General features: G+C 52.0%; 1 protein-coding gene and 1 non-coding gene across 3 annotated transcripts in view; one reads left to right on the top strand and one right to left on the bottom strand.

Moving 5' to 3' along the window:
* The window catches only part of LOC131209960 (probable G-protein coupled receptor Mth-like 1), a 121,028-nt gene that overhangs the window by 47,939 nt on the left and 55,975 nt on the right, over positions 1-17,114 (top strand). For both annotated transcript variants that reach the window (XM_058203135.1, XM_058203134.1), the window contains exon 3: positions 5,662-5,740. In XM_058203135.1, the coding sequence (XP_058059118.1) occupies positions 5,662-5,740 (79 nt within the window). The remainder of the gene's footprint in view (positions 1-5,661; positions 5,741-17,114) is intronic.
* Trnag-gcc (transfer RNA glycine (anticodon GCC)) lies at positions 14,298-14,368 on the bottom strand. The gene has a single exon. It is a non-coding gene; the product is annotated as a tRNA-Gly (tRNA).

Below are 17,114 nucleotides of genomic sequence, written 5' to 3'. Positions count from 1 at the left end.
TTTCCCCTTACATTTATGGACGGGAAGAAATGAGGTTGTCATCCGAGAGTGTCCTCCTCATGGCTGTGTGATCATGGAAACGTTTTGCTCCCATTTCCGTATCGCTGGCCGTATCCATGGCCGACCCATACACAAGGGTCCCGAGACGGTCATCGTGTGTGATACTGGCCCAGAGACTGGTCCCTTCGAAGGACCCAGGCGGGCCACATATTTTCTCGCAACTGTAATGAATTTAATTTGGTCCCTTCCGGTGTGCACTATCCTGCCGGCTGGCCAGGCTGGCCGGCAGCAGCTGAAGTGGCTCCGGAGTACATCGTTCCGTTCCGGCGGACGCCCGGGGAACCATCATTAGACTGGACTTTCGCAGCCGGCAGGACAGCCGAGCTGAGCCGAGCCGAGCCGGGCGTGCCGGTAAATGTATGAAATTTAATTTACTTACCCTTGGACACTCGATCCGTGTGCGTATGTGGGGAGTTCCGGGCAGAACTCGAAGAAGCTTTTGATGATTTACTACATTTCGGTAACTTTGGTGGCTGGTCGGCCATCGTCCCGTACGAAAGGGCCTTTCGTGCACGACGGTCATTGGCAGGCCCCGGAAATCGGCCGAAAATTAATGGCCGTCTGACATCCTCGCCCGGGCGGATTGGGAATTTTCTTCGAACACGCAGCTCGTTTGGGTAGTTTTTTTTGGTTTGTGGTGGGTTTATTAAAGAAAATTGTGTTCTTCTCCATAAAATATTATTGGTGCACGTTGCTTTTTAACATGGATGCCTCATTGGCCGCAAACCGCGTGGGGTGGCGTAGCATTGCATCATCAATTACAGACGGCTGGACACGGTGAGACACTCGAGAGTTAATTTACGAAGCGCTCGGACGACGACTCCCGTTCACGCACGCACGCACGCTCCAATCGTAGGTGGTCTTCGGCCGGCCGTCAACTGCCTTGACCGAAAAGTGGATCGCGACCAGTTGTGAGCCATTATGGGCACAATAAAACGCGGTGCTTCGTTCTTTTATGGTCCGTAACGTGCTGTTTCAGGATCACCATTTTGTTGGGATCGGGCCCCCCACCGGCGGAGACCTGATTCGCCCGGTGATGGGCGAAAGTTGGGCACCCGAAATTCTCACGCCGTTGCGAAAGTAACACAAAATGACTGGGCGGTCGAGAAAACTCAAGTCGTTTAAATTTTCTAGCCCTTTCGGTGCCGGACGGGCGCTCATCCGATCGAGGGCCCGTCGCTTTGGAATGTTCCTTGGGCCACAAACTGTGCCGGCCGGCCGTGAATGGGGCCGTTTTAGCTAAACGGCGAAACGGCTTTTGTTTCGCTGGAAAAACTTCGCTCACAAACCTGGCGGCATCATTTTCCTTCCAACGTGACGACGGTGATGATGATGATGGTGGCACAGATTCTTCGCCACACGGGCGAATGGTTGAAGACGATTTTTATGTCATTCGCTCGCCCTGTCGTTAATGTGTGCCGTCTCGCGGAAGATGCTGGAAAGTGACAGTCCCTGATCGGGTCAACGCTGATACGTGTTGGCGACGCGCTCGGTGGCACTACCTTAATGAAATCGGCTGGTGGTTCGGGGATAAATTCTGATCTTTACGATTCGTCACCGACCAGGTGGCACCATCAAAGAGTCAGGATTCCGGCCGATCGAACGGGCTGGGAACAGACACCGATCGGGTCGCATTAAAATGGTGCGCGTAGCGTCACGATCCGGTAGCGATCGTTTGACGCATCCGTCTATCGCCAGGCATGAAGATGATTGTCTCGCGAGAAGAAAGTTAGACCACAGCTGACGATCATCGACGGATCATGACACGGTACCGGGAGACCCATCCCGTCAGGGTTTGGGTCCGATGATGGGATCATCGGAGTCGCCCTCGCTCCGCGAGCACAATTCGCCCCGTGACACGGTACACGAGTTTCGCCAGCTTGGGAAATTACACGAAAATGTTTCACGGTTCGCACGCGCTCGGCGACGACTCCAAATGACGCCTGGAGACCGACACCCGGCCAAAGTGCTTTCTCTCGATTAACACCAATTTTGTCTGCCCTTTTTGCGCCGCACCAGCGAGAGGCGGCGGCCAGCATAAAATTGTGTACACGATGCTGGCCGACGAAAGCCGGCGTCGGTGTGGCGAAATGCACAGGCGAAGGCAACTTTCTTGCGATTGGCCGCGGTGTGTGCGGTTTATGGCCGCTCGAGCGAGACTTTTGATGGTGTTTTTGCTAACGTGCGCCGGGCTACGCTCAACCCGTAACATCTCTTGATTTAAATTTCATTACCAGAAAAATAATTATCCTCAATTAAGCGGTGGTGCTGCCAACAGGTTTTTATTAGTCAAGCGACTCCTTTCTACACTTTAGCCGAGCATATTTTTTTTCTATCTGCTTGGGACAAGCGTTTGTTGAGAGGGTTTCTATATATCAAACGGCTCTTGGTGCATTTGGGAACCCCTACCGGGGAACAAAGAACCCACACCTTCTACCGGGGAACGGATCGCTTCGGGATGTACCTTCAAGTGAACGTTGCGCCTACACTCCCGGCCGACACGCATTTAAATCCATTTTTCAAATTCCCAAACTGGGCCACACTTAACACACACCGCACGCCTCCTCGTGCGGGAAGAAGAAAGAGCACCGAATCGGCGAAGAGTTGGCGGTACCATGCGCCGACACCTGCCCGCGACCAGCCTTATAGTTGGCGGGTGGGCGCATAAATCCACCCACCCCGTATTTGGGACGGCGCAAATGCCAAAATAAACAGTACCGGCCACGCAGCGCAACAAATGGTCAAATGAAACCACTCATGCGCCTTTCAACCGCCAGGAGGGGTACTCTGCGGGCGAGACTCTGGGGGACGCCGGTATCTCCTCGCGAACCGTTACAAAATAAATTCTACGCTAAATACCATAAATTACGATGCAAATTTATTCCAAACGCCACCGCGCGCTGGAAGATAGCGCTACGTTGTGCTCGGGCACTTGGGCCTCTCAGTGCTGGAGCTGTCAGTAATGGTTACACTGGCAACGACCGTCTCCCGCGAGGTCTAAGGGATGGTAGAGTGATTCGATATGGCGTGTTCTACTGCCGCCTTTCGATGGCTGGCTGAAGGAAGTTCCGCAGCACACTTTCTGCAGACGAGCTAATACTTTCAAATGTATTCACCTTAATTGCTTATCACGACCCACAAGCTGAAGACACCAAAATTGACTCGGCTGTGTCGTGGGGCTTACTTCCCAGCATCACGATGCTATCAGCTGTTGATCGCAGCCAGCGGCGTGGTGATCAGTTCTTGGAGCACGGTGCACGCTAATGAATCCCGCGCAAATGCTGCGGAAGGCACCATATCATTCCCCAACCGTACTGCTGCAGCTCTACTTTCTTTCGCTCGTTGGCCGATCCCCAGAACGCGTACTCCCCTGGGAGACGGAGACGTCATTAAAATGTACCCTCGGGACGCCGGTCTCGGACTCGGCATCTTCAGAAATAGATCTAGCGTGGCAGTGCCCTAACGGTGGTGAGCACTTAGCATAAAGTGAGCTGCTGCCACGTTTCACAATCATTCGGTTTGTTCTTGCACTTTCTGCACGGCGGATGCAACGGGTCGATCGATCCGCAGCTGATGGATGCTGAACTCAACGCTCTCGGTGGACTAGAAGCAAACGCGACTAACCCAACAGCACGGCCCTATATTAATCGGCACGCTCGTGCAGCAATCATGGTGGCGAACGGGTGTGCGAAACCCGTTAGAGAAGCGTGTTCGAGAAGCGTGTCTTCGATCCCTCGGGGGTGTTTCTTCAGAAGTCGACATTTCACTCATCGCTTCCCAGTGTCCAGAGTATGACATGCCGCCTTGGCTACAATGTGTCGGTAATTGAAGGCTGTGTGTTCCGATTGCTACTTGAGCAACGCGATCCCCGGCCTCTAGCTGATCGCCATCGCGCCTAAGTGCCTTTGACAGATCGCGATCGCGTAAGTGCCTCTGTCGAAGAGCCGAATCAGCGAAGCATCGGTGGTCCAGTTTTAATGGATGATTTCGGTTTCAATTTGCGAAACCCACGTTTGCAGAACTCTGTTTCGTTGGAAGCTTTTGCCATCGTGCCGGCTCCTTCGTGCGATCGTGCTGTACAAACTCCGCTGCGATCGAGCGATCCATAATTCATCTGCTTCGCCAGGTAATTGGTGTGTGATATAACGCGATGCTTTGCTTGTTTTCCAATCATCGTCCGTGTTTGTTTTCCATTCCGTCCGCCCTAATGATCGCCTCGTCGAATCAACAGTGCCCTATTGCCCCCACGGCTCCGGCAATTTGACCGTTGAGCCCGTGGCCTTTCCGCGGCCGCGAACGTGGGCCTGGGCGTCCGTTACGTCAAAGGTGAAAACAATCGAATTTGAACGAGCATTTCGTCGTGACGTTGAGCCTCTTCGCGTGAAGTGGCAATGAAATGGAGTTGGCTTGAAGTTATGATAATTATTTCATTGGGGCCCCTCCCCACTACACTCGGTGCTTATGGCTTCGCACGTCCTTGCGTTGATGGTGCCTAGTGTTTTCGTTATCGGAACCACCGCCTCCAGCTGGGGTTCGCCTGCCTGGGATGAAACCTTACGGTGGCCGCCAGCCTAGAAAAGCCGGTGGTCGGTTGCGTAAGCTACGCGAGTGATACTTGATCGCGCCCCACGCGAGTCTGTCACGTTGCCGCATTCAAACGCAAATATTCCACAGTGGTTAGGCATGACAGTCAGTCATGTTGGTCGATCGGGAGTTGTCGATATTAATTACAGCGCGCTGTGCGCTGGGTCCGCGTGAGAGTGGCCCGTACAATCGCCCGGTTAGATGATTAATGAGATTTAATTACAATATTCTCTCGCAGTGAGTGAGTGAGTGAGTGTGGCATTACTCACAGGATCGCAATGGCGTACTTTGTGGCCCGGTCGAACGATCGGATGTTGACGAGCGATTATTGCTAACCTGCGAACTAAATTATTTTTCTACGATCGGAGAACCCATCTGGGGGGCTGGAAGTGGTTTGTAATAACAGACCCTGACACGGCCAGGAACCTTAATGCTATATTCTAGTTTGCGACACTCAGAGGCCCCATTACAAAATGGAAATGGCTTCATGGCGCATGGATTGACCACTCATAACTGTGGTTCTCAGCATCCTACACCAGAATCAACTCTTCCGTTCGTGTTTTTGTATAGCCGTCGTTTGAAGGAAAATGGTAGAAAATTAACACACACAAAGAGAGTGAAAAGGAAAAACAAGCCAGACACCTATTGTGAAAAGACGTACATCCGGAAAAAATCGGGCTTCCAGTGGCCGTCGGTGGAAAACCAAAAAAAACTGTAGAATGAAGGCGCTTAAAAGCTTTCGAGCCGGGCGGAAAACTCGCACCGGAGCTAGCAGGTGATTGTTGCCTCGGCGAACAAGGATGCCCCCCGCCCGCGGGTTCGAGACTACGAGGTGTGCATTCGGAATGGATGTTCCCGAAAAGCATCCAAACATCACGAGCTCTACAGCACGGTTGGGAGAGTTCGGCTCTAAGCGCAACAGTAACAACGGAACGGAACACAACACTCTCTCTCCCTTTCAGCGAAACATTAATGTTTTCCCTTTTATCTAACGACGCCTTTTTTCGCTCTTTTCAGCCACCATGATGCACTTCTTCTTTCTGGCGGCGTTCTTCTGGCTCAACACGATGTGCTTCAATATCTGGTGGACTTTCCGGTAAGTTCGCGCGAGGGACATTATTTTGGAATTTTCCCGCTTTTCATCGCGGCCGTAGATGGAACGATGGTGTTGTGTGGTGGACATGACGCGCACTGAAAGGCAAGCGTTCCCCCCGGATCCTGGATGAGGCTCCCGGATAAAAACGGGTCTAGTAACTAGCAGTTGGTTGAGCTGCATTTACGAAACCATCAAACTAATTGACAGCGGAAAGATGGACGTGCGCGAATCCACCGTCTCACGGTGGATTCGACAGGAGGATTACCGTCGGATGTGGGTGTTGAGTTCCGGAACGCTCCAGTGAACCTCTCAGCCCGTAAAACATCTAGCTTATGACGCTGACTCCACCCAAAGTTTGGCTCGCGAAGGATTGAAAGGATTTGTTGATTCGTTTCGCGTTGCTGGCGTTGCTGATGCTGTGCCGGCGCGCTGTAAACTTTCCACCAGGAACCGGGATGGAAAAGTTGGCCCTCTGGAATGAAATGCAATTAGGGCAAAGTTTCTGGCATGTGCAACGCGATGTGATGTGTGAGTAATGCACCGGCGATGCAATGAAGGATGAAAATAGAACCCTCCCCAATAAGGTGAACGTCAGCCAAACATCTCACAGGCGGTGCACGTGCCACGGCGAATTCCTCAAATTCTAGATGGGTTCGGGTACCTGATAGGATTTAGAACTTACCTCATCAGCTGACGTGCGGTGTAACGACTGCATTATCATGTCGTACACATCATCGATTAGTGCGACTCGGGGGCCCATCACTATCGTGTAACCGATTTTCACGATCGATGAAATATGGGTTAAAGTCTTGTCGACGGATGATGAGGGAGGTCCCAAATCAGCCACGATCAGAGCCACCCTCCGCTAACGGTACTCGGCGGCACGGAGGGATACAAAAGTACCTAGACACGATCCAATTGTAACAAACCCGTAACTATGTTGGGCGTGTCTCAAGACGGTCGCCAGCCAGGCCGCGTGAGCATTAACTAACCGACCCGACCGGCCGGGAATGTAGTTATGAAATTCTTAAGCCGGCCGATGATTTGCAGAAACCTCCGCCTGATCTCGTTCCGTCGTTCCATGTTTGTGGTCTCGAAGAAAAACGACACCACAGAGACTTTGTAACGGGTTCACCGAGCGCAGTGGCACTGCGCTGCGCTATAAAGTGATTCGAGTCGTGAGTTTGCAATTTTCGGTGAACGAAAATGCTTGCGCAACGACGCCGATCGTCGATTGTTTTCCTTTAAACCGGCGGCCACCGTTGTTGTCTCCGAATGTGTGCGAACGGGAAGTCGGTGAAACCACCACCCCCAGCAGAAGCCTTTTTGTGGGCGGCCGCGTGATAGAAGCACTTCAGCGGCGTTAATCGACGAATGACAAAGCTTTTCGGACGAACCAGGCGAACCCCGCTTCGAGGAACCATTTCTGGGAGACGGCGAGAGAGAGAATACACAATGTTAATGTACTTTGCGCTTTGCATCCCGCAAACGGCCATTAAAACGGGCAGCAGCGCGCAGTAATGCGGAAACCGTCAGGATTGAGATAGTAGGTAGCAGCTACCAGCTTCGTCAAGGTCGCCGATCGCGGAGATCATATACCCCCGGGGGGTTGGCGAACGCCACGCTACCATCTGTTGGCGGTTGCTGCGAAAACCACGTTCTAGTTTCATTTCCAGTTTGTCGTTTGGACCCACTCAGGTCCGTGGTGGGCTAGAGTACGGCGGTTCCGCGCATTGGTACGTAGCCATCGAGAAGTCGAAGTCGGAGCTGTGTGGCGTTGGTCAAGCAGCACCGCCGTCGCCGGATCGGGTTCAGTGCTCCAAGGCATCTCAAGGCGGCTCAAGGACGCCCACCTTCTGCGGTTGGACTTGACGACGGTGCCTGGGTGCCCGTTGTTTTGTTCCTAGCACACAAAACACGAACGGGGAGAGGGCGGCATTCTACGCCATTATGGGCGCGCGATGGTCGTTAACGAGATGGTGAGTCGCGTCCACCCGACACAACACCATCTCCAATGCCGATTCTGCTCGGGGAGCTGGGAGTTTCAACGATCCAAGGAGTGCGATCTTGGGGACGGTCTCCCGAACACAGTTGGCGAGCTTTCGCGGTTACTTCGGTTAAAATTCGAAGAGGACCTCTGCTAACGACCATAAGCGTCGTGGTATCACCAACTTAAAAATTTGCGTATTCAAGTAGGGCTGGAGGATCACTCTGATGACATTCCAATGACCTAACAGATCGGTCAATGGATCGTGATATAATTACCGGTTCTTGACATAGCGATCGAAAAAACATTCTTACAAAATAGAAAATAAGTCGAAATTTGCAGAGCGGCGTAACGTAATGCATGACGGATATCTACTTAGTCTCGTTTTTCTTGATCCGCCCGTAAGTGTTTTTTCGTGTAACGCGTAAACTGAACGGTACGCGCTCCTGCGGTGCACAAAACCCGCATGGTGCACTTGCAATAAAAGTGCAACATACTTGCAACAACCGTGACTGCGTTACCGACCCGTTCGGCAGTGCGAAATGTCTTGTTAGACCCGGTCGGGCCCACGTTGAATGTTTACTTTGCGCTACTCGTGTTACCCAAACGACCAGCTCGTTCCATTCAGCAGCCAGCCAATTTTTCCGATATGTTCCCGACCGGTTCTCTCGCCACCGTGCCATTGTGTGACTCTGTTTGACATTCATAAATTTAGATTGAATGTATCCGTTTGGGCGTCCTGACGACGACGACGACGACGAGAGAGTCCTCGAAGCAACAACGCTGTTGATGAACCAACTGAAAATGCTGATGATGTCTCGCTGGTATTATGCGTTCGAGAACCTATTGTCACCAGGATTCGAGATGCTTCCCTGGAGGGTGCCGGTTTACTGGGTTGTCACCGTCAAAAGTGTCCGCGATCGCTACCGACCGATTTCGACGTTCGGCGGAGGTGTTTCGCGAAGCGCGGTTCCTCGATTGTGATCCAAAAAAAGAAGGCAGACAGAATGGCTTTATCGTTCGCACCAAAGAGACGCTTTGGGGAGGTTCTTCTTTGAGAAACTTCCTTTTTTTTGTACACCTGAAATGGGAGTGTGTGTAGGGGAGAATCGCTATTGTATCTTCGTGAAGTCACGGACGCCACCGTACGCAAATATGGCCGCCGACTCCGTTTCAGACGACGTCCGCTTGAAATTGAGCGTAAAATTGATGCATTAAATATTTACGAAAAACGTCCAAAGACTGGCGGCGGCCCGGACAAACGCAGTTTGAAGTGCCTGCGAACGGCATTATCGGGCGTTTTACGGAACGCTTTGGAGCCACCGGTTCCTCTCGACGACTGGACGGGCTCGCATGCGGAAAGCCAATTTAATGGCGGGTATTCAAGAGTTCTCGTTTGCTTCTTTTTTGGAACCCAAACGTGGTCTTTTTAGGAAGGCCACGCGTAATTTAGGAGCTTCTGGCGACACCCTGGGGCTTAGAGTCGTGGAGGGCAGAGTGTGTCTCAATTGCCTGCCGATCTATCTCTTAATGGCGCTGGTGGTCTTTTTTTGCGGGATTAAGATCACGGTCCGTGACCAATTGCACTTATCCTCCAAGTTCGTGCCTTTGAAAGTGCCGCAAAACCTTTTTTGTTACACTTCGTTTGGGGTAGTGAGGGTTCTCAAGCTGCAGGAAGCAAAGGTTCTCGTTGTGTATTGTGTAGTTCCTAGTGAAACGCGTTCTCTAACGAACCTGTTCTGAACAGAGGCTCATTAGGCAACATTAGGCCTTTGGTCACCAACTCACCTATTGCTCACATGTATGAAGGTGTGGTCGAATATTTGAAGAAATTTCCTCAACAAAACACTGGACATTGCCGTAAGCCGTACGTTCCAGCGGGGGACTACCATTGCGCGGTCACTGCGGGCACAACAAACATTAGGTAGCAACCTTCAAGACGCCTCTAATTAAGAGAGTTCCACGTCTCAATCCACCTTATCATGCGTCCACCGTGCGGGAGCCTCTGTTTTGTTTAGGCAGCTAAGAAGCAAAACATTTGAGCAAGTCGTTGAGCTAACAACAAATATGAACTGCCGCCGACTTTTTACGCTTCGCAGGGGCGCGGGTTTGACCTTTTCCGCCCAGTGGAGAGGAAGTAAGGACGCGCGCACCAAGCGGTGTCAGGGGCCTCCTAAACAGGCCTTTCGCTGCCGAAAGGGCCCCTGGGAAACCGGGCAGAGATATGGGAAGCTCAGACCAGAGATAAAATGGGCAAATGTTTACCAGAGTATGTGCACCCTGCAGACGGCCGCACCCGATGCCTGGGCTTGAGCGACCTGCGCGAGAAGTAAAAATAAATATTGTACGTTGAATTATGAGCTTATTTCTGGACAAACACAGGGCCACGATGTCCGGAGGCCATGTCCGTCCATCGGTATCAAGTGCTCGTTGCCTGGGGGAAGCCGGGAACGTGGGTTGTTGAATAATTTTTCTTCGATTTTCTATCGGAATTGAATCATCGGAAAAGTGTTCCCCTCTTCGTCTGTTTGTTTTTTCCTTCTCTATTTGCCTCGTCTTTGGCCCCGAGTCGATGAACTCTTCGCGGCCCCCATGGGAGGGCGGATCGATTCGACTAATTTCTTCCGGAGCGCGCGTCTTTGGGTGGCGTGTCGCGAGGAGAAAGTGAGGAGCACCCGCCCGTAATGGCCGCCGAAAGTATGTAACAATTTTGTAAAATCCCAAAACAAACCCCGAGCTGAGGACCCCGTTTGACCCCTCCCACGGGAAGCGAACATCCGTCCGGGTTAATCCTTCCGCTGGGTCCCACGGGGAAAGGCAAGCCACACGCTTCACGACGGAGCAGAAGACGATCCAGATCTTGACATTTCGGAACGGTTGTTAACTCGAACTCAACGACGTCATCTCGGGCTACTCGGGAAAGTGGTGAAGATCTACGACGGTCGCCAGCCTGTCGTGGCAGCAGATGATCATGTTGTGCGGTCCACTTCTTCCTGCCCGTCTTCCTCGCGATCATCCAAAATGTGTCGTTCCGTTTTCGTAGTGTTTTTCGGTTCGGCTTTTTGCGCCCCACCGGCCGTCCCTAACATGGCGGCGACATGCGTCTACATGCGCGTGTGATAAATGGTAATGCATTAATCTTTCCGATTCGCCGTCATCGCCGTCGGCCGTCGTCATCATCATCGACAGCTTAACAGGGCATTCCGGTGCCCTCCTTTTCTCTTTCGCCTAAAACGATCTAAATCGTTGCTTGGTGTTCGGGCAGGGATCGGCAAGATTAGAGCCGAGGGCTCGATCTTCGCCTTGGCTGTGGTGAAAAGCGTGTGATTTGTGGCGACGATGGTGACAACGGTGATGATCGCACGCTGTTCGTTTTTTTGTTCGGACCTCTGGCACCACCATCTGACGTAGTGCAGCTGGCGGCAGTCACATGATTGTCACATGATTTGATGGTGCAGGGGTCGGCCTGTTAACCGACCTGAGGTGCACCCTCCGTGAAGATGGCGACACTCTTGACGCTCAGTCACGCAGCCACACCCGTTAATGATGATCCGTGAGAAGATGGATGAGAAAGCGATGAGTTTTCGGTGCATTGTGATGCAAATTATTTAAATGTGTGTTGAAACGCATTTTCTCACACCTTCAAGCCTCAGTCTAATGATGCTGTGATAGCTTCGGACCCCTGTCGTCGTCGTCTGTTATATTTTAATTTTATGTGTCCCGCCCGGTCGTGGGAATGCACTTAACAGCACTTTTTCGAATTAAAACGTAAAGTTTCTCTTATTTTATGCCACAATTTTCCATCCTCACAATGATCTGCATGCTGGCTTCTAAATCACTCACAGTTTGGAGGTTGAAGCCGATCGGCAGTGGGGTCGCGTTTGATATTGGACATACTTCGAACAACAATGCGGTGCACTCGAGTGCATCGGCACCGCATGCACCGCATGCACCGCATGCACCGCATGCACTTTTCCCCATTCGACCTTTATCTACGCTTCCTGGCTTGCTGGCGCTGCCATTGCCGATGGCATTTAATTACAAGCAGCCAGATGAAAATAATTCACCACTTCGATCATTAACCGCACGGGGTGGCCAGGGGGACAGTGGTGGCCCGCGGGTGATGCACATCAATATGTAGAGTCATTCGAAACCACTCGAACAGATGCCACACAGCGCCCGCCACCGACCACGGAAAATGACATACCCCACACAGCATATCCGTGTGTGCATGTTGGTATATGGAACCAGGCGGCGCCTCATCACCATCAGAAGGCCATCAGTGTGCGGGGAGGGTGTTTGGGTCTGGCGGTGGCGTTTTTCATCCCAAACCACACACCACAGTGCACCAGTCTGCCGACGACAGTTTCGCCCAATACGATGAAATTTGTATACATGTGTATGTGGCGGGTGGTTGTAGTGCTGCACTTCAGGGATCGACCGCCGCCTAGACCTAGACCACAGCGCCGCCGGTTAGTCGGCAACCAACCCGATGGCCGCGGGCAAAAAGTCAATATGCCGCCGGGCCGGGTGAACACTGGGCGGTAAATAATGGTTCGAAAGATGAACTACATTGATCAACTGACGACTGACCAGCCCTGGCCAGTGGGTGCTCCCTCCGTGTAAGCAACCTGCGGATCCATTAACCCTCTCGGCATGCACATAAAAATTGGTTGCATTCATAACCGGCACGGGACCTTAGACCTAAACGCCGCCACGATGCCGGATAAAATATGCAAAGAAAACCCGTGCCTTTCTAGAATTAAATCCTTTTCCGTTTCGGTCCGCGTTCTAATAGGAGAGGCCCCTTTTGTGACTTGACAAACCATCCGTCGTGTGTAAAGAGAAAATGCTGGAAAGAATATTTGCCTTGCAAAACTCACTTCGACCAGAGAGCTAGAGAGAGCAAGTGGCTTGCCTTTAATAATCGATCCATTACAAGGCCAGCCAGGCTGTCATCTTTCGTCATCTCTAGTGCTTCTCGTCGTCGTCGTCGTTCGTTCTGCGAATCCCGCACCGACTAATCTCGCATATGGCGGAATGCGTAAAGGCCGCACGGCGAGAGATCCGATCTCGCGCCGTGTCTGGCAACTCCATAAAGATCATCCGCGCTGTGCGTTGATGGCGAAGGTCTCTCGGAACTCCTCTCGGTGGCGCCACCGGCCTCTCCGGTCTCTGCTCAGTGGCCGGCGCCAAACACTTCATCGCTGACCCCCAATCGGAAATTTGCAATGAATGAGAAGGCCTTTTTTGTTTGCCCCAGGAAAGTGCATTCGGTGTGGTGGCCGCTTTGGCAGGCTCTCGGGTCGGGTGTGCCGCACCGGTCAGCAGCATAATGAAACGGTGCCCGAGACCTTAACTGCTGCGGGTGGGTGGGTTGCGCGGGGACATGTTTAATCGGACGACAGTAAGCCAGCATCCGTGCTAGCGGCCAACCCCCCTCCCCGGACCAGATGCTACTTCGGCGGGCCAATTATTGCTTTTGACATAAATACACACGAATTAAGCAGCGCAAGCCGGTGCTGGCCTGGCCGGCCAGGAGTAGTCGCTCGGCGGGGAAGTTATGTTTTGCTGTCGTGTTTACTTTATCAACTGTAATCCGTGTGGCCGGGTTTTTCGTGCGGGGCCCCTGTAAAGCTCCAAACTTCAACGAGGTTCACCGACGGGAAGTGGCTTGTTTGGAGGTTTGACTTTCGACCGAGCGGTTTTAAGGGACCGGTAGCGTGCCCGTCCAGAGTCCTTCCAGAGCCGAGGGCCGGGAAGTTTTCATGCTCGACGCACACAGACGGGACCGAGCGGGCTCATCGTGGTCTAGGATAATCTTGTTTCCGGGGTCGTCATTCGGAATAACATGATTTGTTGTGCGACGCTCTTCCTTTCGCAAATTTGTGATGTTATGTTTGGGTTGGGGCTGCGCCATCCGGCGGGCGGAACTGAGTGTCGATGTTAAACAGAGCAGCTCATCTACTTCGCGTGGCCGTTTTGCTGATTTATCTAACCAACCGACCGAGCCGGTGCCGAGGTGGTGGGCTCCCAAGCCACCAATTTTGTTGGTGGTCAGTCGGAGGAACACCTAATGTAATTTGGACAACTTTGCACCGCGCGCTGCGTGTGCGGCAGGAAAAATGCATCGCTCCGTGGAACACTGGGTCCGTTGTTACATAACCCTGACATTGTGTGCCCCCAAATCCCTCGTGCCGTTATCCCAGGTGTACAACATCGGGTTGGATTATTTTAACAAGCCATTTTAGATAGCGCAACACACGCAGGCGACGCACATATCGTCGCATGGAGTCAAGTTGGCTCGCGCGCCAACGTTTTATCAGCAGATTACATTTACAACATACACGTTTTGCGACTAACGGCCACCGGCTTAATCCGTGATTAGTTTTGATAACCCCCACGAGATCTGTGATCGTAAATTATTCGCTCGATAAGCTCGTTGTGCGCATAAATATGCAATATGCTGTAGATTATTTTATTTGAATGGTTCCTTTGGGAATGCAATGTTTAAAAGCATAATTAAAATTAGCAGAAGAAAAACACGAATAAGAATAATGTTTCACGGTTTGCATCGGCCGGGAATCGAACCCGGGCCGCCCGCGTGGCAGGCGAGCATTCTACCACTGAACCACCGATGCTTGGTTGAGAAGTGAAGCAACATGAAGACCCAACCACGCACCGAGTGGATCTTTCCGGTCCAAACACAAACAGTTTTCCTGCCCGGTGCAGTTCTCTAGCCAGGCTCAGAGGCATGGTAGCCCGTTTCCATTTGGTGCTATCTGGTTTCGTCACGTTTTATGCTAAATTGCCAATCATAGTAATATGATATGCTTCATTCTAATTTATAGTATCTGCACCCAGCAGCACTCGGCGCGCAGGACGTGGCCATTCGTTACACTGTGGCCGTCGCAGGCAGGCGAAGGTGCGCTCATAAATGCATTGGCATGTTCGCGACGCTCGACCTAGCACAGTTCGGGTTGACGATTTTGTCTGGTATTTTGCTTCACCTTCGCCGGCGCACTTCTCGTCCAGTCTGTGGCCGCGTCGACGTGTGATGCATCCCCGCATTCGTTGCCGGGCGAGAAGAGTGCATCGCAAGGGCATTCCCGGTTGCATTCCGCTTACCGTAGAACGGCAACGCAACGGCCGACAATCGTGGCCCCGGTGGCCCGTTGCACTTAGTTGCATAATGCATGAGCACAAGTGCATAACAAATGTGCACTTGTCCGGTGCACGCATCGTGAGCCGCTTCCCACCGCGGTAAACTGTCGCCGTTCACTTCGGGGTCCTCCGACGCAAAGCAGTTGGAAGATTTGAAAAAGAAAAAAAACATATTTTGAACGCATCCAAATAAATGCTCTATCTTCCGGCCGGGAGGTGCATCTGCAGTCAATCTTTGAACTACCGAGAGTTGCTTCTGGTTCGACCGCGAAAATCAAAGTGCCTTCCGAAACATCCGTTCCGCGGATCAGCTCCCGGCGGAGAGTCCATCTGGCGACAATCGCGCCCCCGGGAACGCCGGCATAGAGTGGCATTTAACTGGCACGGGACTCTGGGACCGTTCGGGACCGGCTCTCGGCGAATGGATTGGTCTGGCCGGTCCGTTCAGGTCCAGCGGGCCGGAGCGATGTTTATGATGCAATTTAGATTTAAATATAGAACAATTAATCACGGTAAAGTTTATTTATTGCGTCCCGAAGCGTTCGCCGCCGGTGGACTTCTCGCGGTCTCCCCAGTCGGAGCGGTGTTTTCCGTTTGGCAAATATTGACCATTTACCGTCGATGAGTTTACCATTCCGCTTTGGGTGGTCGGACGGATGGTCGACATCTTTGTGGGTTTTGAGAGAGCTCACCCGATCCCGGTGTTTGGATGTAATTCGGGCGGTTCGGTTATTTGCTGCTGCAGCATGTGCAACGATGACCGTGCCCGAGTGTGCACTTCGCCACGTCCGATGCAACTAATTTAACGGCACAACCGGTGCCACATTTTGCACAACACATAAAAAAGGGCTTTGGCTTGCTATCGCGTTTCGGTGCGGAGTGGCCGTGACCGTTCGCTAACCAGATGCAAATTAGTGACTCGTTTGCGGATAAATAGGGAAACGATTAGTGGGTCATTTTTATTGCTTTTTGAAGTACTCGCCGCGACCGGGACGGCTCTCGTGACGGCTTCGGTTTTCAATTGGCAAACTAAATATTTGAACAGTTTGAATTTGAAATTGAGCGCAGCTTGATATGGGTTTTTGGGAAACTTTACAATCGCCAGCCCGGGGTGACGCAACCGTCGGCGTGTTGCGTTGTAAGAATTTATAGCTGTCGCTACCGAACGACCTAGTCACGAACCATCGCCGCGGTTGCTCAACCGTTGGAATTCCTCCCGCGGCGCACGGCAGGTGGATTAATGCAACCCGAATTCTGTGTCGGCTCGCCGATGCGATGCGAAGAATCCGGTAGCAAAACAAATCCCTGACCCGTTTTCTTGCCAGGTTCTTGCGTGCGTGCGTGCGTGCGGCGTGGCAGCTCGCAGGAATGTGCCTCATCGATGTCACTCGGCGAAGATTACCATATTTTAATTGATTTGTTCGCCCGACGCCCGGTTCACGTTGCTTCGTTCACGACACATTTCTTGCCGTTTGTGCCCATTTTATTGGGCCGTTTGCTCGTGTGGGTCTGTAGTAAGCATATTTTTTTTTGTGCTTATTTCACTACGATTGTGTTAACAGTATAAAAAAAAACTCACAATCGTCACCCAAAAAAAATAAAAACAACATGTTCACGATTGTTTTGAAACGTCGTCGGCTAACGGAGGAAGGCGATCGCGTCGGTGCGCTGGCCCGAAAGGGCGACTTAATTTATGCTAATCGACCGTATAATTTTCAGGGTCGACAACCAACCGAACACGTCGCCACCAACCCGACGGACACGAAAAAAACTGGTTGGCGTCCGGCCCCGAGCCCGGTCGGGTTGGTTTTGTTTTTATGGGTGCCAACAATTTTGAAACCAATAATTCATTTGTCGCGACGTCGGAAAATCGGCGACCGCTTTTTTTTCAACAGAACCAAAGAGGGAGAGAGAGAAGGAGAGAATGAAAATGCCACCCACCACTAGCGATGGCTACGGAACGACACCTGTTTTCGGTGTTCCGTCCGCTGCTTGCTGCCTTCCTGCGAGGAAACTTGGTTACATCGTCTGATGGCCAATTGAGCTAAAACGAAAGAGAGAGAAACAGCGGACAAGACGATCGTGTCCCATAATTCACTTGCACTTGCACATCCGGCCGGGAAGCGAGACGATGCGATCGTCGACTTTCTTCTTCGGTCCGCGATGATAAATCGCTAGAGAAAAATATGCTGCGCCAGTCGTTAATCACGCGCTGGGTGTGCG

The sequence above is a fragment of the Anopheles bellator genome, chromosome 2 (assembly GCF_943735745.2).
Source record: "Anopheles bellator chromosome 2, idAnoBellAS_SP24_06.2, whole genome shotgun sequence".
NCBI lineage: Eukaryota > Metazoa > Arthropoda > Insecta > Diptera > Culicidae > Anopheles > Anopheles bellator.
Note: the sequence above shows the minus strand (reverse complement) of the source record. Positions and strands in the feature narration are given on the sequence as shown.